Source organism: Apteryx mantelli, chromosome 15 (assembly GCF_036417845.1).
Source record: "Apteryx mantelli isolate bAptMan1 chromosome 15, bAptMan1.hap1, whole genome shotgun sequence".
NCBI lineage: Eukaryota > Metazoa > Chordata > Aves > Apterygiformes > Apterygidae > Apteryx > Apteryx mantelli.
The window spans coordinates 472,501-492,977 of NC_089992.1; the positions used below are offsets into that span (position 1 = coordinate 472,501).

The 20,477-nt window shown below is 58.6% G+C and overlaps 3 protein-coding genes across 11 annotated transcripts in view; 1 reads left to right on the forward strand and 2 right to left on the reverse strand.

Moving 5' to 3' along the window:
* Positions 1-1,477, forward strand: part of RCCD1 (RCC1 domain containing 1) — a 20,785-nt gene extending 19,308 nt beyond the window's left edge. The window contains exons 4-7 of one of the 2 annotated variants that reach the window (XM_067305364.1): positions 126-230; positions 354-506; positions 737-766; positions 1,047-1,477. In XM_067305364.1, the coding sequence (XP_067161465.1) occupies positions 126-230; positions 354-506; positions 737-766; positions 1,047-1,189 (431 nt within the window). In that variant the 3' untranslated portion in view covers positions 1,190-1,477. The remainder of the gene's footprint in view (positions 1-125; positions 231-353; positions 507-736; positions 767-1,046) is intronic. The other variant, XM_067305365.1, reaches the window with a different exon arrangement.
* Positions 1,478-1,665: 188 nt separating this feature from the next.
* PRC1 (protein regulator of cytokinesis 1) lies at positions 1,666-10,442 on the reverse strand. Of its 3 annotated transcripts, none has more exons than XM_067305363.1 (14): positions 10,007-10,442; positions 9,713-9,845; positions 9,091-9,213; positions 8,493-8,726; positions 8,239-8,409; positions 7,833-7,982; positions 7,411-7,558; positions 7,123-7,259; positions 6,704-6,799; positions 6,373-6,519; positions 5,797-5,907; positions 5,298-5,408; positions 4,705-4,816; positions 1,666-2,977 (listed from the first exon to the last, which is right to left on the reverse strand). In XM_067305363.1, exons 1-14 carry the CDS (start codon positions 10,015-10,017, stop codon positions 2,949-2,951), a joined length of 1,713 nt encoding a protein of 570 aa, XP_067161464.1. In that variant the 5' UTR covers positions 10,018-10,442; the 3' UTR covers positions 1,666-2,948. The 3 variants fall into 3 exon arrangements, with proteins under 3 accessions (XP_067161464.1, XP_067161463.1, XP_067161462.1); XM_067305362.1 differs by having other exon boundaries at positions 4,628-4,816; positions 5,806-5,907; positions 10,007-10,439; XM_067305361.1 differs by having other exon boundaries at positions 4,628-4,816; positions 10,007-10,439.
* A 962-nt stretch (positions 10,443-11,404) lies between these two features.
* On the reverse strand, positions 11,405-20,333 carry VPS33B (VPS33B late endosome and lysosome associated). 6 transcript variants are annotated; one of them, XM_067305230.1, is made up of 23 exons: positions 20,223-20,333; positions 19,784-19,864; positions 19,646-19,704; positions 19,283-19,332; positions 18,826-18,893; positions 18,534-18,579; positions 18,074-18,168; positions 17,531-17,635; positions 16,921-17,017; positions 16,533-16,610; positions 16,158-16,231; positions 15,599-15,685; positions 15,405-15,495; positions 15,084-15,158; positions 14,624-14,688; positions 14,496-14,550; positions 14,358-14,404; positions 13,918-14,050; positions 13,464-13,537; positions 12,724-12,825; positions 12,332-12,407; positions 12,139-12,255; positions 11,405-11,672 (listed from the first exon to the last, which is right to left on the reverse strand). In XM_067305230.1, exons 1-23 carry the CDS (start codon positions 20,316-20,318, stop codon positions 11,593-11,595), a joined length of 1,851 nt encoding a protein of 616 aa, XP_067161331.1. In that variant the 5' UTR covers positions 20,319-20,333; the 3' UTR covers positions 11,405-11,592. The 6 variants fall into 6 exon arrangements, 5 of the variants coding, with proteins under 5 accessions (XP_067161331.1, XP_067161330.1, XP_067161335.1 ...); XM_067305229.1 differs by having other exon boundaries at positions 19,646-19,707; XM_067305234.1 differs by lacking the exons at positions 19,646-19,704; positions 20,223-20,333 and having other exon boundaries at positions 19,784-19,827.
* Positions 20,334-20,477: the final 144 nt, after the last annotated feature.

Below are 20,477 nucleotides of genomic sequence, written 5' to 3' on the forward strand. Positions count from 1 at the left end.
AGTGCCGCTCCCTGCCCGGCCTCGCAGCGCTCCTCGTCCGTGTGAGCCAGCGCCGCGGGGACCGAGCGGCACCGAGGCGTCCTGCCCGGCGTGCGGGGCCTGGTGCTGACGCGCTCCCTCTGCAGAGGCCGGTGATCTCTACGTGTGGGGCTGGAACGAGTCCGGCCAGCTGGCCCTGCCCTCCAAAGCGCTGGCGGAAGAACGGGCACAGGCCAAGGAGGCCGGTGCAGGTGAGGCCGCTGCTGGCCGGGCTGGGTAAACGGCGGCGCCCAGCTGCAGGCAGAGCCGGTGGTGGCTCCAACCCCGGCTTGGCCCCATCTCCGACCGAGTGCTGGGGCCTGGCTGTTTTCCAGGCGACGCTGAGCTGACACCCCGCCAGGAGCAGCCAGGTGCCGAGGGGGCCGAGTTCATTTCCATCCAGGCCTTCCCGGCTTTGCTGGATTTCCCCCAAGACCTGGAGGTCAGCAGGGTCAGCTGCGGGTCCCGGCACACGGCCGCTGTCACACGTGAGTGCCCGGCTCCTGCCGCGGGTGTGCGGGTGGCGCTGGGTGAGGAGCAGCTCGCAGCGCCCGGGCTGGGCTGGGGCTCGGGCACCGCTGGCTCACGACCCTCCCTGAGAGCTCGGCCAGGGCCGGGAGGGCCAGGGCGCCCCAGGGCCCGGCCGGGCAGGGCTGAAGACAGCAGCCCCCGAGCTGGCAGGACAGACACTGGCTGATCGCTGCTGTCTCGTTTCCAGGAGGAGGCGATCTCTACACCTGGGGCTGGGGTAAGTGATGCCTCTGCTCTGTCACTGTGGCATGCTTTCTAGGACTGATTTTCATTTCACTAGCTACTTACTGTAGGTGCAATTATTTATATCATATGATTTTTTAATTTTATTGTTCTTAGTTATTATAGTAGAATATTTTCATTGGCTTCTGGCTGCAGCTATTTGGACTGCTCTTACATTTCAGTCCACCCCTCAAAAGCCCCGGGAGAAACTGCTGTATTACATGGGTAGCAGACCCAATGCCTCCATCACAGAGTGACTGTTCTTTTGTCTGCAGGTAAATACGGACAGCTGGGCCATGGGGACAACGCCAGCTCCGACCAGCAGCGGCGTGTAGACTACCTCGCAGCCGAGGGGCTGCGGGCTGAGGATGTGGTGTGTGGGCCCTGGACCACCTACATGTGCGTACTGGAGCAGTGAGGCTGCTGCTCCTGCAAAGCAGCCCCTGTGGTGACTGCTGCAGGCACAGGAGTGGAGGACAACACTGCCTTCCTGCCCTGCCACCAGGACCAGCCCTGGGGGCTGCTCTGCCCTCTTCACTATGAGGGTGAAGAGCCATCACAGAGGGAGATGACAGCTGGGTCTAGCACCCCACTGAACTGAACCCACGCTGGAGGGGGGATGCCCCCTTACCCAGCCTCTGCTATAGTGCTGAAGAACACAGAGGGAAGGACTGAATTTATTTATTAGATCTCCTTTTTCATAACACAGCTGTGGTAATGCTTCATGTTGTGTACAGAGGGCTGTTCCAGTCTTCCTCTGACAGCTCCGGCCATGGGCCAGGTTTAATGCACAGAGGCTGAAGAGCCACCCTTGCTCTTCTCCACCTGCCAAGACACACAGGGCCACCCCCGAGAAGCCTTCGGGCGCCCCAACATACCAACACAACCAGCAGCAGCTATATACATAGATATGCATTATTCCCATAAACGGTATATACAGTTACAGAGCAAGGGGACAGAATCCAGGGAATAAATAACAGCAGTGGGGGGACTGTAGTGATAACACGGTGCAAATTAGTCATGATGATCAGGGACAGACAAACATATATACAGAGCTTCATTAACAAAGGTGCAAACAGGCTGTCACCAGCAGTGCCCAGTGCTGCACGTAGTACCACAGAAGCAGGAGGCTTGCTGTTTCTCACTGGAGCAAAGAGCAGGGGAGGGCAGCTGGAGCCCTGTGTGGTATGGAGAAGATGCTGGAGCTGTAACAAGCTGCCCCTTCTCAATGGCGGGGGGAAGAAGGCCTTGTCCCGCTGCAACTTGACTCTTCGCTAGCAACAGGAGCTCAGGCACTCCCTACCACTGGCTCCACTGCATCCAGAGCTCAAGGATAACTGATAACCACATAGCTCTGTCTGAGCACGGAAGGGCAGCGTGGCTCCCGCAGGATAGCCCTTGAGGCTTGCTTTCTATGGAGTGCACTGCTGTTCCCTCCAGGGACCCCAGGCTCAGAGCTGGGGAGGGCAGGGAGAAGCTGTTTGACTCTCAGCTCTGAGTCCAGCCTGCAGCACAGGGTGAGCCCATCAGGCACCTACCAGCACGCTGGACACAGCAAAGCCTGCTAAAGAAACCTTAGCTAACACAAGTCCCTGTTACAAACAAGCCTGCTGTGCCATTGGGAAGATCACGATGGAAAATAACTACAGAAACATGGAATAAAGAACTGGGGTGAGAGAGGCCGAGGCCAACTCTCCCCCAAATAGGTCCTGTCTATCCCGTAGCATGCTCAGAAAGGCAGAGGCCCTGTGACCTAGCACCAATACTCACCCCAGCCCCAGCCAGGCTGCAGAAGGTCCCTCTGCAGCAGAAGCCAGCACCCACTGCTGTGCTACCCCAACAAGACAGTGTACTCAAACCTTTAATCTCAAATATTGGCAGGAATTCCCCAAATAAAAGCAGTTTTTAAAAAGCGTCCCTTTCATACCCTATCCTGGCAGGTAGCTACATCCCCCCAACCCTGCAGGAAGCCAGGCTTGCAAAGTAACACCTGGGACCTAATTAAAAGTTAAGCCTACAGTACTGTGCTTTGGGTTCGTTGGGCACAGCCAGCCTGTGATCGCACTCTGCCAGAACAGCAACTCACTATGACTACAAACAGCTGGAACCTTGCACAGGCAACGCCTCAGCAGTAGGTGTTGGTAGTGGTGGTGGAGTTCAGGATGCGGGAGCTAGTATCACACCTGGAAGCCTTTGAAAGTTCGCGCTGTGAAAACAAGAAGTGGAAGATGGGGATGAAGCGACAGGGCAGCCGTGCAGACGGCAGCAAGGTCAGAGTCATTGCTTCAGAGCTTTGTGGGGAAGCCGCAGCTGTTCCAGGCCAAGGAGGAAGGCAGCCAAGCTGCTCCTGCTGGTTTGCTTATGCTCCCACCCGCTCTTGCTTCAGGAGAGGGCAGGGAAGTGTTGGCATGGAGTAGCCAGGAGAGGGGAGTCAGAACCCTTAAGCCTCCCAGAGGCAGAGTATCTGTTGCCCAAACAGCCCCACGGTGAGAAGCACATCCCTCCCTTCTGCAGCTGGCAGCTTCCACTCTCTCATTAGCCTGGGAAACACTCCAGCTCAGAGGAGGCCAGGCTCACACTATGGAGTTCTAAAGGGTGGAGATGCACGATTTGGTCTCCATTAGAGCAGCAGGAAAGCTAATAGGCAGGCCCTTGAGCTACAGGACATGCAGTACGTGAGCACAAGGACAGCCACATCTAGCGCTAGGGGAAGGGAACATTCAGAAGGACTCTGCCTCCAGCTGAGCAGAGTATGCTGGGCTCACAAACCAGCACCCTCACTCCCTAGAGGTGTCCATGAGTGTGGGATCAAGGCCTGGCTGCCCAGAAACCCTCAGCAAGCCCTAGACGCACACTGCACTCCATGCATGAGCTTTAACTGCCATGAAGAAGGGATGCTTGTGACTTTCTACTGTCAAAAAGCATCAAAGCCTTGGCTTGGCTAGTCCTAATGGAAGGGCAGAGACCACTAATGTAGATCTCCAGCTAGCCAAGGACAAGGAAAGCCCTGTGCATCAGCAGAGCACCCTTTGGTAGCACCCAAGCACATGGAGGCCCACAGCCTTGCTTCTCCTCAGTGGAGGTGAGCAGGAACTGCAAACGGGTGGGAACTCCCTGGCCTTTGCTCACCCAGCGCACCTCAAATTGGCCAGCAGAAGAGGTGGGACGGACCCAAGGGTGCCTTCACAGGTGGGGCTGAGAGCAGAGTCCTCCTGCATGAGTATGCACCTGATAAGTTTGCACAGGAAGCAGGGCAAGGCTTCCAACTCCCAAAGAGTCAGAAGAACCTCACCCCTTCTCCCATTGACAGAGTTAGGACAGTGACAGAACGCTGCTCCTGCCAGCTGCCCAGGCCGCTATCCTGCAGCCCAGAGAGGTGTGTGTCTCCCCTGCAAGGCACACTGCATCGAGTGACTTGGACCTCGGGGGGGGACTTTGCTTGAGCAACTGGAAACAGACCCATCTCAAGAGAGCAGCTGCATCACTGCAGCCAGGCTGTTCCAGGAGACCTGCCACCAGTAGTGCCAGCACCTCTGGCTAGGTATGGCACTGGGAGATGCCGCAGACAGGAGAGTTTGTTCTCTTTTGCTTATGTCTATATCCCACCGAACTGCTCAGGACCTTCATGTGATGTGAGCAGTACTTGCTTGGCCTCAGCCACCAGCCTCATTGCTAAGTTCTTGAGGAGCCAACAGATCTGGTGCCATGGGCACTGACAGGAACAGCTGTTCTGCACAGGGACACCAGGAGCCCCATGCACAGCTGCAGCCCTTTGGGGTGCTCTGGGAGGGAGGGGGAGCATGCCCTTTTTGTGCTGCCCAGTGAGGGGGAGGTGTGTTTAGAAGAGGTGAATTACCGCAAACTCAGAATAGGTGCTGGCAACAGAATTAACGCTGTAGTTACGCTGGGCAGGGGCTGTGGGGGTGCACCCACCGCTCAGGGTGGTTCCATTCAGCTGGGACATGTTCTCCTTGTTCCGCTCCTTGTGTCCTGGCCGAGGAGGTTTCGTAGCCACACGGTTGGGGGTCCGAGCAGCCTGGCCAAACTATGGGAACAAGCACCAGTTAGATTGGACACAGGAATCGAACAGAACTAGGAGAGCTATGCTGACTTCACTTTCTATCACTCTCTGCTGTAGTTTCAAGTTCCAGAAATCCCTCCATGGGCTAGGGCCCAGTTCTGATCCAGGATACATGTAGTACCACACCTGCGTTTTGAAGGCCTCCACAAGCTGCGGACTTGGCACAGAGGAACAGAAGTAAACTAGAAGTCAGAGCTGGAGGGAAATTTCTTGAATTCTGCTATTACCCTCCCTTCCTCCCTGACAGTACTGGTCCCAGAAACATCCTGCAAGCAACCCAGCACAGCAGGCTGTTGAAAAAGTGGCTTTTGCATCCCAGGAGTTTGGCAGGTGAGGTGGGAGGAAGAGCAGAGCTCTGGCTGCTGTGCCACTCTGCGCCCCAGCTCACCTGTCTTCTCCCCAACCCACCCTGGTGGACAGGGGCTCCCCAGGCAGTGCTCCTCACCTTCCCTCCAGAGGGTGGTAGCCGAGATGTTGGTGAGTGGTAGAGAGTTGCCCCAAAAGCCGAACGGACCGTGCTGTTGGGTGTGGCACTGGAGATGGAAGTGCCATTGAGCTGAGGGGAAAGCAGAACACGAGCAACGTGGGAGGGAAGCCCCTGGCTGCACCACACCAGGAACACCAATGTGCAAGTATTTGCTGTACAGAGCCTTCAAGGACATGCAGCTGGGCCCCAGAACACCATCAGTGTGGCAAGTCTAGTTGTCCCCACAGAGAACAGAAGTGCCCATAGCCCAGTTCCTATCCCTGCTTCCATTACACTGCCACAATGGCCCTGAACCCTCCCTGCATGTCTGTGTGCAAGACTGAGGAGACGAGGAACAGCTCTAAGCACCATTTTCCTCAGAGTGCTGCCCAGCAACAGCACTGCTCAACTCCTAGCAGGGTCCTGGCCAAGCACTAAGGGCTCAGCCCGTCTGTGCTGCTCAATATAGACAATTTACCTTCCTTACTTTGCCAGGCGTGTGGGGGCCAAGCACCCGACGCTTGATGGGTGTCCGTGGAGCGCTTCCATACATCATCTCTGCCTCAATCTGGCGGCTTTTCTTCAGGTGCTGCATGAGAGAACTGCACTTACAAACCAGGACACATGACCAGCACAGAGCCAGCCACACACTACTGAAGTGCCCACTTGCCACTCAGTGTCAGGAGAAGGCCTTGGCCTAGCAGTCAGTTTGTGGTACAGTTAAGTACACATATTTTACTGGAGATTTGCAGGTATCTAGAACCAAAATGCATTCCTGGCACAGCTGGGGCCAAGAAAGGGGCTCAACACACAAACATCAACAGCAATGGAAACTAATCTCACTGGCTAAGAAAGGCCACTGCATATGGAGCCATTTTTGGGCAAAGAGTAAGAAGATGCCACACTCCTTACAGAGCTCCTGGCAGCAGCTGATGGGGTACCTGCAACTGGGGCACTTCTCCCCACTCACTCAGACCTGGGCCACCCTCTGGTGTGGGGTCAAGGCAGAGTTCTCCACCAGGCCAGAAGGCAGCATGTTCAGCTTCGCACTCACCCTCTCTTGCTTCTCCTTCTCTTTCTCCAGGCGATACAGCTGCCACTGCTCTGTCACATACTCCATGAACTGCTGCCCCTTCACCAGGAAGGCCTCCTCACGCTCCTGCTCCCAGGCCTGGACCCTGCTCTCCAGCTCCTCCTGCAGCTGGATCAGGACACAAGGGAGGTGTGTGACATAGCTGCTGTCAGCACCCCTCAGAGATGCCACCCTCCTGAACACAAGCATCTCCACACCCCAAAGATATCCCTAAGTGCTGCAATTCTCCTTTGTCAGCATTAGGTGGTCCTATCAGGGACCACAGCTTCCCCCTCTCCAGGGCTGAGCCTACCTTGGAAAGAGTCTTCTGCAGTTTTGCTCGCTGCTTCTCTTCTTTCAGCAGGTTCCCCCCACGGTTGGCAAAGCGACTGGGGTCGGTTGCTTTCCTCTGGTTTACAGAAGGAAGGTCAGGAGAGAACCAAGCGCACAGCCCAGTCTCAGAGCACAACATACACCCCATAGGATAAGACCTGGAGGAAGTCATCACTTCTGTGCTAGGCCCCTGCATGGCAAACTCCTCAATACAGATCGCACCAGTGCTCCAGATGCAGCACACAACACCCCATTCCCTCGCCAACCCACTATGGTTTCAAAGTGCCATCCTGGTCTTTCCCAGCAGCGCTTCACACTCTGGGGTGGAAGTGTGCACACCCTGATCACCTAGCACTAAACCTGAGTGCGAGGCAGAACACATTCCTGCCTAGACGATACCTCTAGCTCCAGAAACAGCTTCCAATTTTCCTCCCATTTTTGGACAGCCTCAAACAGATCCTTGTGTGTCTCGTAGTAATGCTTCACCTTCCCCACCTCAGCATCGTGGAGCTGGAGCAGGGTCTCTGTGTAGTCCTCTGGAGAGATACAACAGCATGTTCAGAAAGGCATCCAAGATTCCCACCCCTCTGCAAGCAGCAGAGCAGTCCCTTTCGGCAGCTGGCCTGCTGACAGACAACCTGCACCTCCCAAAGCGGAGGACAATGAGCAAGAAGAGTCAGCACACACCATCGTAATAGGGGCTGAAGACATCTCTCTGCTCCTGGCTATAGAAGCATTTGTCCCAGTAGTCAGCCAGCTCTGCCCTGATTGCCAGAATCACAGCCTTCATGTTCTGCAGCTTCAGCTCCTCCAGACGGTCCACTTCCAGCTGCAGCTGCCAACAAGAACAGAGCACAGATTCAGAGAAGGCAGCATGAGCAGAAGAGGAACAGAACAGGATTTACCTGCTGCATAAACCACTTTCTAATATGAGCCATTCACCAGCACAACTCCCAGCTCCTCCACCAGTGAGGGCAGGATTCGGCCTGCTCACATTACGCTTTACTACTAGAAGCTACTCCTCCACTCTAACTAAGGAAACAGAAATACAAGCCCAGAGCTGTTGCTCCCCTGCTACCTCCCTCCAAAGGGCACAGGATGTTCCTTACAGCTTTCCTGGTTTTAGCTCTAGATCCGGTCATATGCACTGCAAAAGTTTCTCTCTCCTCCACAGGAATCTGCAGCCTTTCCCAAAGTGCAACGATTCTGGAGCGCAGTTCTGTGCACACTGCTTCATTCAGGGATCGTCGGGCTTCCAGCTACAGCAGGGAAAGCATAGGGTCAGCATAAGAGCAGCCCAGTCCTGATGGACACAAGTAGGCTGTTTGCTCCACTGTGACCAGCAAAGCCACTTGCTCACATGCCAAGATCCCCTTCCATAAGCTTGCTGAAAACAGAGCAATTATGCTTTGCACTTTGTGTTACAGGTGCTGCTAACTGCTGCCAGGACCCACTGACAGCCTCCACAGCCCTGTAAGTCACAGCAGGTAACACTAGCTCAGAGTACCCACACACCTGCTGCAGCAGATCTTGGAGGGCAGCAATGTTGTCTGTGGACAAACAGAAGGCTTCTTCATCCTCGCACACCACATCCCGCTCAAAGCTGGTGTCTGGAGTGTGGTCCAGCTCCTCCATGCAAAGGATGATTTGCCGCTTGGTGCTGACAAACTCTTCTCGCCTTCGCTCCTGGAGGTGATGAGTGGCATTAGAAGCCAGAGAGCACCTTGCCACGCCACCGTCAGTGACATCCTCAGTCCCTCTTCACCTACCTTCTCAGCAGTCAGAGAAGCCAAGTGGCGCCTGTAGCGATCCAGCTCCTCCAGGCTGGGCACAGCATTGCTGTCAATACAGAAGTGAGTTGTGCAAAGAATATCGCACAAGTCTCGGTCTTGTTCTTGCAGGGTTTTCAACTCCTGCTTCCTATCCCTCTTCTGCTTTAGCATCACTTCCACACGGGTACGCAAATCCTTCTCCAGCTGCAGAATGGTACTTTCCTCCTCTGCCTAGAAGAGTCCAGAAATCAGCACTCTGCTCCTTAACTCCTGTAGGCTCAATGCACATAGCTAAGGCTTCTTAAGTGAAGGGCTGAGGCACAAGCCCTGGTTTTGAACAATATGCTCCCAAGGCAAGTACAAGTCCAGCAACAATACACAAAACAAGATGCTGCAAGATACCTGACCTTGCAAGCATCTCCCAACACCTGCCCTGCAAGGAGGCACAAGACCTTTGACTCTACCAAGCTTCAGGAAGAGTAGCTTTGAACAGAAATTTGCTCTGTGAGCTCAGACCTCACTGAGGCACCTGGGCAGAGGCCAGGCAGTAGAAGTCTGTTGCCAACAAGATCCTAGGAGCAAGGCAACACCTTACCTCAAAGGGGTCCAGCTGGAGCTCCCTACAAAGGGTGTCAAGCTCCTTCCGACACAGGGCAATGCTCTTCAGGAGACGCTCCTTCAGGTTCTCCTCCTCTGCGACCATCATGTCCAGGAGGCTCTGCAGCACAGGGTTGGTCAGAGAGGCAGGCCAGAGGATAGGGAGTGAGAGGGGAATACACAGGGACAGGGCACACTCAGCAGACCACAACTGAACTCCCACTGGGAGCCAAACAAAGAAAGGGACAAAGGAAGCAGCAGGCAGAGGTGAGTGCCCAGGAGGACAAAGCAGCTCAGGGCCAGGGCAGAAGTGCAGGGACATCCCTGGGCACTGCTGACACAAGCGAAGACCTCCTAGTGCTCCTGCCAGACCTTAACGGGCTCATTCCCACAGCCCAGTCCTGGGGGTCCCAGAACACTTCTGTGCAAGCTCGCACCGAGCTGCTCTGACCCCAGAGGACCAGCCCGAGGGCACCTACTGCTGCAGCCCCAGCAGTGAGGGAAGGAGCGCGGGGCTCAGCCACGGGCCAGGGCCCCCCCTGCTCATCCCGGCCCCGAGGGCCCGAGGGGCAGGACAGGACGGGACGGGACGCGACCCCCAGCCCCGCCCAGCCCCTCACCTTGATGTGCTTCTTGACGACGTCGGTGCGCTCCAGGCGCTGCTCCTCGGGGATGCCGATCTCCTCCCAGATGTCCCGCAGCGCCGCCAGGGCCCGGTTCAGGCAGGACACGGCCTCGGCCGCCAGCGCCTCGCTGCGAGCACCGGAGCCCAGCGGGCGTCAGCGGACTCGGCTCCGGCCCGGCCCCACTCGCCGCCGCCCCCCCGCGACCAGCCAAGCTCCCCGGTCCCGCGCAGCCGGGACGCCCCGGCCCCGGCCCCGGCCCCGGCCCCGGCCCCGGCCCCGGCCCCTCACCTCTTCCTCATCGCGGCCGCTCCGCTCCGCTCCTCACAGCCTCGCTCCGGCACTGCCGATTCAAACTCGCCTCCCAGAGACGCTCATTGGCTGCCGGGCTCTGCTGCGTCACGGAGGGCCCCGCCTACAACCGCCACTCGGGCCCCGCCCCAGCCGCGCCCCAAAGGAGAATCTCCCTTTCCTTCGGGCTTCTCTCCCAGCCGGCCACCGTCGCGGCCGATCCCGCCCCAAGCGAGGCACCAGCCAATGGCAGCGAAATGCTCCGCAGGCTTTTACCCAATCAGCAAGGCGGTGAGCCCTACCGAATGAAACGTAACCGCGCTCCGGCCGCGCGCCCAGAATTTGACAACAACCACGTGACCTCGTGCCGGCGCGCCACAGGGCGCCTGCGCACTGCGGCCTGCCCCCTCCCTGGGCGAGGCCGGGGCGCCGGTGCGCATGCGCACGGCCGGTGGCGGACCCGCCCCCCCCGAGGGGCAGGAGCAGCATCTCCCCCCCATCGGCAGGACCCCCGCAGCCCCACACGGGGAACAGGAACAGCATCTCCCCCCCCAGCCCCACACAAGGGACAGGAACAGCATCTCCCCCCCCCCCAGCAGGACCCCCCCAGCCCCACACGGGGGACAGGAACAGCATCTCCCCCCCCAGCCCCACACAAGGGACAGGAACAGCATCTCCCCCCCCCCCAGCAGGACCCCCCCAGCCCCACACGGGGGACAGGAACAGCATCTCCCCCCCCAGCCCCACACAAGGGACAGGAACAGCATCTCCCCCCCCCCCAGCAGGACCCCCCCAGCCCCACACGGGGGACAGGAACAGCATCTCCCCCCCCAGCCCCACACAAGGGACAGGAGCAGCATCTCCCCCCCCCCCAGCAGGACCCCCCCAGCCCCACACGGGGGACAGGAACAGCATCTCCCCCCCCAGCCCCACACAAGGGACAGGAACAGCATCTCCCCCCCCCCAGCAGGACCCCCCCAGCCCCACACGGGGGACAGGAACAGCATCTCCCCCCCCAGCCCCACACAAGGGACAGGAGCAGCATCTCCCCCCCCCCAGCAGGACCCCCCCAGCCCCACACGGGGGACAGGAACAGCATCTCCCCCCCCAGCCCCACACGGGGGACAGGAGCAGCATCTCCCCCCCCCCCCAGCAGGACCCCCCAGCCACCCAGGACACAGTCCCCATCGCCCCCCCCCCCAGAAAGAAACCTTACCTCAGCTCAGCCCCACACAGGGTATGTTCCCCCACTGGGACAGGACCCCCCCCTTACAGACCACCCCCCCATTGCCCCCAGGACCCATCCCCCCACCTCCTGCCGCCCCCAGAGCTGTGCCCTGTCCCGGCCCCCCAAGCCTGGCGGCTCTGCTGCAGAGCCAAGCCAAACCACGCCAGAGCCAAGTGCACAAGTGCAGTTTATTCTGCAGCAGCAGCCCCCCCCCCGCAGGACAGCCAGCCCCCAGCCCTGCCCAGCCAGGCCCGCAGGCCCGGCGCTCCCCGGCGTGCTCCACCGGCCAGGGCACTGCCCAGTCCGCTCCCCTCAGCCCGAGCCTTCCCCCCTCGTCCCACGGCGACCCGGCGCAGCCTCACGCCTTTGTCTCGATCATGGCCTCCATCATCCGCGCGCTGTTCGTAATTGCTGTTGTCAGGAAGATGAACTTGTACCCTGAAACGGAAGAAACCCTGCAAGTCTGCAGCCAGCCCCCCTGTGCTACACTGGACTGCAGCAGCCCCCAGCAGGCAGGAGCCGAAAGCTGGAGCCACAGCAGGAGGTGGCAGCAGGGGAGGGTGACCGCCTGCTTCCCTGATACTGCTCTCCATCTCTGGGTTTACACCTGCCCTAGGGGATGCCCCTTCCCCATGACAGCAGACTGGGAGATAGCCCACGATTTTAACCCACCCAGTTTCTCCTTGGGGAATTAGGTCACAGGTTTAGGGCAAGAGAATAGGAGGGGTTTACGTTTTAACCACTGCTGAGTCGAAGTATCATTAACTGCTTGGATTTATCCTGTGTGATCACAGTGAGTCCTTTTTACCATGATCGGAGGCTCTTATATGCTCCCTGCCCCGATAAAGGGCCCTGCTTCCAGCACTCCAGTGGCAGAAGGCAGCAGCCCCACCATGACCCGTACCTTTCTCCTTCCCCAAAAAGCGAAGAGCAGCAATTTCAGAGAAGGTGCAGCCTCCTAAGAACACTGTGAGGATGATGCGCTGAGACTCCCAGGCAGGACTGTCTTCCCCAGCACTCTCTGGAAGGTGCAGAGTGTTGTTAAACTGACCAGCCTGAGGCCTGCCCACCCCAGGAGCCCCATGGGCTGGCATTACCTGTAACAGAAAACTCATTGCCATTGAGCAGGCGCAAAACTTCCTCCAGACCCAGCCAGCTTTTGCGCTCCAGCACCTAGAAGGAGATGGACAGGGGGATGAAGGCTAGGGCACAGAAGAGCCACGCACAGCAAATACACTAGGCGTATCTCAGGAGTCAGACCCTGGGCTACTTGCTGGCCCGGAAGCAAGGCACCAAACAAGCAGATGAATACTGCCATGCCTCTCCATCTGGGAACTGGAACCGCACTTCCAGGCCCAGCCCTGGGCGGAAGAACATCCTTCAGACCCCCTACAAGGACACCAGAGGCACTTGGACTAAGGCTCATGAGAGAGGCAGGACTTTCCTCAGGGAGGACTTGCAGTGCCTTCCTAAGGGCAGACAGACTCACCTGTTCAATGATCTTGCAGCTCAGGGGGATGTAGGCCCCACTGAAAACATACGCCATATCCCGCGGCATTTTCAGGTCATACTCTCCATCCACCCGGGGAATCTACAGAGACACATATTACTCAGGGTGTGGGAGCAGTTTGCTCTGGGCTTCGCCTACCACATCAGGTGTGTAGGTTGATGAGGAGAGACAGACATTCAAAGTAAGCCTGTGTCCCCATCTCCTATCCCTCCTCCCTGGCCACCAATGGCCCAAGATCAGGCAAATACACGGCACGATGGGCTGTGCATCGGACTGAGTGCCAGAGACTGCAGACATCAGCTCTCCACTGCCCCAGAACCGAGAGGGCACAGTGCCACTCCCACAGCACCAGGCAGCTACATCCCGCACGACTCCTGCAAGCAGGCAGACACCCAGCATTGCTCTTAGAGCAGATCAGGAGTATTCACAGCATGCAATGAGGCCATGGCAGTTTGCACAGGGGTTGTCCTTTGTTTGGAGCACCTGGCATTTCACTGCATAGGTGGAGCCCAGAGACACAGCAGACCATAAAGTCTGCAGTCTCCCTGGTGTCAAGGAGAGAAGCAGCTCTGATTGTCTTGTGAAGTGAGCATGTCCCTGGCTGCCAGGATCTTGGGGAGCCCAGAACTTTCAGAGCCAGACAGTCACAGACCAGCCAAACCCCTCTGTCAACAGTGGATATGTGGACAGAGCAGCAGGCCAGCAGCCTCAGGACATACCAACCCCAGCTTCTTGCTTATGCCTCGAAAATTGCTCTTCCTGGCCAAAGAATTAAACGCATCTGTGATTTTTCCTGGAAAACAAGGCAAGGAGAAATGGCTCAGAGCCTTGGGATTCATCACTAGTGGCAGGAGCTGGAGACTCCCAGCTACAGGCAGGGTAGAGTGAGGCATGGTGCAGAGCACCTGGCTCTGGAAGAGAAGGGGCAGCAGTGCTTCTCGGTCCTGCCACCCCCAGGGGAAGAGCCAGGTGCCTGGTTTGTAGCAGCCCTGGGCACAGCTGGGGCACCACCTCTGGGGATGCGCTCCATGCCTGCGGCATCCGGGCTCGCCATGTGCTGCCGGGACACAGATCATGAAACACTAGGTCTCCACGACTGTCTGCCCCCTCCGAGCTTCCCCACAGCTCAGGCTCCCAGGGCACTTGAGGGGCAGAGAGAAACCTGGCTCTCACCTGCAGCTCGGTCTGTCACCAGCTTGCTGACTTTGCTCTCCACAGCAGTCAGGGTCTCTCCAGGAGACTGTTCAGTCAGCAGCCCGATGCGCTTGAGGTTGTGGAAGGTCAGCAAGTGCTCAGGCCCGTAGCTCTAGGAAAGGGGGCAATGGGATCAGCGTCAAGCCCCAGCGGTGAGCAGGGATGTACAGGAGGCTAGGGAGACTGCTTAGAGCAACCCAGCAGGGAGAGCAGGAGAGGGCAGAGCATGTGGCTTGTGCTGAGCTCAGGGAGACAGGGCTAACACTTCTGCTCCAGGCTGCCCTACAGAGGCAGCCTGAGTGTCTCTGGGGAGTGCTGTTGCCCAGTGCCTCGAGGCGAGGAGCGTGCAGGGAGAGGAAGTCCTGGCCCACCCAGCGATTGCTGCTCTGGGAGACTGCTCGGCCCCCAGATGCACTCACCTGCAGGTACTGGGTTTTCAGGGAGCGGTAGTCTTTGGGGATGAGACCTGTGGGGAGCACCACAGGGAGAGCTCAGCACTAAGACCTAGAGGGCCCCCAGTGCTGCCCCTCCCTGACCAGCAGCCCCAGACACCTCACCATTCTCCGTGATGGACAACAGGCACATCAAGCGTAGGCTCTCAATGGGGGACACCTGCATGGGAACAGGCAATGTGAGCAGCCTGCCCAGGCCCCCCTTACCCCCACACAGCTCAGCGCAGTCTCACCTGTCGGTCAATGTGCTCTTCTATGAAGCTGGTGCTCTCGCGGATGTCAAAACCCTCCAGCAGAGCTGTTGGGGGGGAGAGACAGAGTCACTTCATCCCCAGGGCTGGGCTGAGCACCCCCTGGGACATGGCAATGCTGCTCTGCACAGGGGCACAGAGAGCCCCAGATCCAGAGCTCTCACCAGCCAAGCAAGGTAGAACCTGGGCTCAGCTCCCCTCCCTGAGCCTCAAGGAAAGGGGAGGCCTGAGATGCTGGGCCTTCTACCGCACTGTGCATTGGCCCTGTGAGGATATGGTTTAAACAACTCCCCCCAGTACAGTCTCAAAGGACTGCAGTCTTGCCGAGGAGCACCTAGGCTGTGGGGCAGCCCAGACTTGGGGCTAGTGAGGCTGTGGGTCAGAGTGGAGGTAGGGGAGTGAGGACTGGGATGGAGGGTAGCAGTAGATGTGGGACACTCACAGTGTTCAGTCTTGATCATCTCCTGAAAGTCCTGTTTGGTTTTCTTTTTCATGATGGACTCACAGGCACCAATATCTGCATAGCCAAAAGAGACCACCACTTTGGAGGCATACAGGCTCTTCATATAGCTTGGCCCTCCCCAGTATGGACATCCTCAAGTACTGACAGCTTCTGCTAACCCTGCCCATTGCTCAGAGCATCTGCTCCTCCGGGGGACTAGCAAGGCCTTTGAGACACCCCTGCTTTCCTCCCTGGAGCCCAGGTACCAGGTGCAGCAGCCCAAGACCTCTCCCTCCCCACTGCCCCAGCTCTGGTTCCTACGCAGACTCAACAGGCGATGCTCTTGCTTTAGTCCCTTCAGCTCCTGGGAGACAAAGTTCTTCATCTGCTTGATGTCCATCCCACGGCGCCGCTGTGGAAGAAAGAGTGCCTGGGGAGGTGCCTGGATACGGAAGGACAGCACTGCGGGAAGTCTCGCACGCTCAGGTGATGGGCCAAGCAGGCCCTACACTCACATCATACTGTGCCTGTAGGTTACGTGACTTTTGACTCAGGAAGCCAAACACACTGGAGAAATGCTCGTTCCGTATCTGGCTGAAGACCTACACAGAGAATACCGCAGCAGTCACAGTGTAGCATGGGCCCTGCATTCCCTTAGGCTGAGTGCAGGGTCCACCAGTCACAGCTCAGCCAAAGCACAACAGGACTCAGAGCCAGTGCTTATCCGTATCCTGAACAACAGTGAGATGAGGTGGTATCCCTGCCAGGGTAGACAGAGTCCCTCCTCCAGGCCCCAAAATACCAACTGGCAGGCACAAAACAGGCAGGCACAAAGCAGGCAGGCAGGGACCCTGGCAATTACAGATACTGAGCTGTCTCGAGACCACTTTTCTCCTGTCTGTGTACCCATTCTCTCACAACCAGCCCCCTGAGGCCCAGCAGCACCTGGTCTTCCCCTGCTCCCTGTTTAGGGCTTCCAAGAGCAGATGGCCCCAGTCAGCCTCCTCCCAATGCTGGGTGGGCAGGGAGCGCTGGAGGGACCCACCACAACTGAGGCATTTGAACAGGACTCACCTTGTCCTGGGAGTTGAGCAGCACCTTAATACTCTTGTCAGAAGAGGTGACATCTGGTCCAAAATCCACACTCCCTGCAGAGAAGGATGAAGAGGTGCTTTGCCCCAGCACTACCAACACCCCTGCACATGTCTACCTGGCTGCAAAAGGCTCTGGGGAAGGGCAATAACTGTCCACCAGCTTGGTCACACTGAGGGCTGTCCTTGCAGACAACTTCCAGCAGCATCCAGCACCACAACTGTCCCCATGAGGAACAGCTCCCACTGTAGCACATAGGCCTTTGGTCTGACAGCCCCGGGCACAGACCCTGGAAGGACCCTCACTACACACTGTGCAGGACCCTTTGCTGCCCCATCGCCTCCTCCTGTGACCTACCACACTTGATACGGAAGGTGTCGTCCACGAGCCCCTCGTACACCACCTGGGAACACAGCGCTGTGACGTAGTCTGTGTCTACAAAGAGAACCGCAATGTGTGGGCTGGTGTGTTCATGGTCTTCACCCAGCAAGCTGCTCTCCTGCTCTTCACACCTACCCCTACCCATCGTCTCTGACTCCACAGCTGACTGGGCCTGCATAGCTTCCACCACCACCTCCGGCTGCCCCGAGCCTCCTGATGATACCCAGAGTCAGCACGTCCTCTCCTTGTGCTGTGTAGCTGGGCATCCTTCTCTGATGGACCTGCCAGCCCACACTGCTCCCTCCTTGCCAAGCCCCAAACCTGCTGCCCCTCCTCACTCCAGCTGACCATACCAGGCCCCTACCTCTGTCCATGAGAAAGACGTTGCCAATCTCAGGCTTCCTGCCCTGACTGTCGCTCTCACTCTCCTCCTCCAGGTCCCGCCACAACTCATAGCTCATCTGTGAGGGGAACAAGCATATCAGGGCCTTTGAAAGACCAGTCCCAAGCACCCACTAAGGGGCACAGCGTGCCTCAGCACCAGCCCTTCCATGCACTGCTGTGGGCATGCCAGCCAGAACATGGTCTAAGATGGCCTCTAGAGAAAAAATGAATGCAGCAGGCCTCAAAATCACAGACGCCAAGAAGCTGAGTGCAAGCACTTCCCCTGAGCCAGGGCACAGGGCATTCCTAGATGCCTCAAAAGTGGCAGACGCTGCCTCAGCTCCTCCCTGCACAATCTGGGCACATGCAGCACTGGCTGGGAGATGTGGGATGAGATGAACCTCTCCCGCAGATACGCTGAACACCCCCAGAACTGTCTGTGAAGAGGCAGAAGCATACTGGGACCTCTGGGGTTACACAGATGCTACATGGCTGATTGGTTTTGATCCCCTGCAAACTGCACCCCATATGGGGACCAGAGAGAGGCCCTGCCCCCAAGCACAGGCAGAGCTCTGCAGCATGGGCAGTACCTTGGCACACCTGCCAATCCCATAAGCCTTGCTGAAAGGTCCGTACAGGGAGTTCAGTAACTGCAGGGCTCGAGCAACACAGTTGATCCAGCGGTGATCTCCTTCCTGCAGGGACCACAAGAACATTGGGGAGCAAGTCTGGGCAGGCTGGCTTGGAAACATCTGTGTATGTTAGGAAACTTCGCTGGGGCTGGACTGGGGATGGCACAGGCCAAGAGCTGGGCTTCCAGGAAGCAAGTACACAGAAACATGCAGGGATTCCCGAAAGCCTGCTCAGGAGTGACCAGAGGAGGGGCCAGCACAGGGGCTGGTGTGCAGGTTTGTGGAGAAGGAAAGGCATCAAAACCCATTAGAGCAGCTGGCTGAGGCAGCAGCCACCCTGGAACAGTAGATGAAGGCCTGCAGGAAGGGCCGAGAGGACTGAGCAAGACATGCCATGTATCAGCCCTCTGAACAAAGCTCTTCCGTCCTAGGCCCAAGAAACGAATGAAGGAAAGGCTGTGATCCCATAGGGCAGTGTCCCAGCAGAACCGTCCCACTGACCAAGAAGTAGTCACGGAAGAACTCAGGCAGCTCCATGCTGATGATGTCATCGTCCAGGGGGAGCAGGTAGAAGGACCATTCGTCACAGCTCACATCTGAGTTTGGGACAGAAAAAGGCAACAGTTACCCAATGCTTAACAGAAACAGCCCCAAGAATCATGACAGCCCCTCAACAGACGGGTCAGACAGTGCAGGGATCAGGCCTTTTAGAGGGATTCCCTTCTTTGTACTGAGGCAGGGCAGGACCATCTCTCCTCCCTGGAAGATGCTGATGCTGGGGCACACACACTCCTCCCCACAGGCAGGCACTCGGGCTCACGGGACCCTGCTGTTTCCTGGCCACACTCAGCACCCAGCCAGTACATGGGATCCCACCACCACAGTTCTGCGATGTCAGAGCTACCGTGAGCCAGCCGTCGGGGCAGGAGGAATGGAGGTCAGGCACCCCAGTCCCACTCACCACCAAAGACACCCTCTTCCTCCAGCACCATCTCGCAAGCATAAAACTGCAAGACAAGAAGAGACCCTCAGCACCCAGCCAGGCTCCCACACCACCTGCACAGAGTGCAGACCAAGGTCTCCTAGTAGTGGATGTGACTATCTCGTTCCCAGACATTGCAACATTTTGTTTCAGTTCAATTGTTACAGGTAAGAAACTAAAAACTTTCAATTTTGGTAACAGCAGTGGAAGGCATGAAGACTGGACTGGGAACCTATGGTGGTAACTGGGAGGAAAGAGCAGCCAGACTGACCTTCTGGGGGCTGAAGATAATCTTGTACTTCCGGCTCCTCCCTGCCATCTTATCAGCATTGATAATATCTGCAAACAAGAGACTTGGGTTAACCAGACCTGAAACTGTTCATCAACCCGAACTGTCACAATTCCTCTTGTACGAGGAGGTCTGGGGTCCCAGGATCTCATAGGACCTGAAACACACCAGGCAGAAAGCAAAACCCTGGGTGTGGGGCCAGTTTCCATAGGGTGCAGGCTCACTGAAAGCCCTTCTCGAGCCTGCTTGGTACTGGCAAAGCAGAGCACCAAAGCCCTGTCCACAGCAGCACAGGATGCTTACTAGGCCCCGTACATCACTACTGACCTTCCCAGCACAGCCCACTAGGTAGCAGTACCCCAAATCTCAGCACAGAGCTGAGGTACTACCCACTGACAGCAGGTGACTGACACCTGCCCTGCAGGCCCCTTGCACTCACCAGCAATGTACTTCATGGTCTTGATCCGTGGCCGGACGAGGAAGCAGAACCTGTGCTCACAGAGTGACAGAGCGGAGTGAGAGACAGGAAACCCTCTGTGCCCGGCCCTGCCTTCCCAGGCCCCTTTTCTTCACCAGCGTCTCTGCACTGAGACCTCTCTGGTCCAGGGGTGGAAAATCCAGAGCTGGAAGAGGCCCCTGCACCCAGACCTGTCACCTTTGCTTCCTCCTGCCTGCTCTGCAAACCCCTCCGGTTTGCGGCCATGCTTGGGACCAGCGTGTGCTAGTGCAGCCTGCCCGACAGCTGTCAAGGCTGCAGGCTGTGCAGGGCAGCACCCAGTACCCCCAGTGCTGGAGGACTCACTGGTCGCTGGTGCTGCTGGTGGGCCTGTTCTCCACTTTGTACAGCTTGTCCACCTCGTGCTGCTGCAGGGAGAGCACGGGGCCGTCAGCGGGGCAGTGCGGGGGCACCGAGCCCGCCAGCCCGCGGCCCCTGCAGTACCTTGAGGATGGAGACGTTGGCGATGCGGTCCAGGGGGCTCATCAGGTCGGCCTCGATGAACAGGTCCTTCCTGCCGGGGAGCTGGGGGTGCGCAGGCGTGGGTGGGGGCCAGCAGCCGCCCCGACTGCCCCCGGGTCCATCCACCGCCCCGAATGCCCCCGGCCCCATCCACCGTCCCGACCATCCCCCGGCCCATCCGCCGCCCCCGACCGCCCCCCCGGGCCCATCCACCGCCCCCGACCGCCCCCCGCCGCCCCGGACCGCCCCCGGGCCGGGCCCCCTCCGTCGCCCCCGGGCCCATCCCCTGCCCCCCCTCCCCCCCGCTCCGGGACTCCCCCGGGGGAGCCGCTGCGGGGCCGATCGCCGCCTCCGCCACCCGCCCGCGCCCACCGCCCCCTCGGCCCGGCCCCGGCCCGGCCCGCGCCGCCGCCGCCCCGACCTGCTCCAGCAGGTAGATGAGCTGGTCCCTCGCCAGCCGCTTGAGGATGGCGAAGTCGGGCGGCTCGGGCGCGTCGCGGCGGCCGGCGAAGGCCATGGCGGGCGGGCGGGCGGGCGGCAGCGGCGCCGCCCCGGAACGGCACCGCGCGGCCGCGGCGCCCGCCGGACCCGTCCCCGCAGGACCGACCCGGAACGCGACACCCCCCCCCCCGCGCCGGAAGCGCCCGGCGCCATGGCAACCCGCGGCCGGAAGCGG

Coding starts and splice junctions, on each gene's coding strand:
- PRC1 (XM_067305361.1), bottom strand. Junction 7,983..8,238: donor TCCAAGATCTGCTGCAGCAG/GTGTGTGGGTAC, acceptor TCCCTGCTGTAG/CTGGAAGCCCGACGATCCCT. Junction 6,800..7,122: donor AGCTGTTTCTGGAGCTAGAG/GTATCGTCTAGG, acceptor TCTGTAAACCAG/AGGAAAGCAACCGACCCCAG.
- VPS33B (XM_067305229.1), bottom strand. CDS start 20,318: ATGGCCTTCGCCGGCCGCCGCGACGCGCCCGAGCCGCCCGACTTCGCC. Junction 14,689..15,083: donor GATGATCAAGACTGAACACT/GTGAGTGTCCCA, acceptor CCCCCCCAACAG/CTCTGCTGGAGGGTTTTGAC. Junction 12,256..12,331: donor CAATGAGTTTTCTGTTACAG/GTAATGCCAGCC, acceptor TGCACCTTCCAG/AGAGTGCTGGGGAAGACAGT.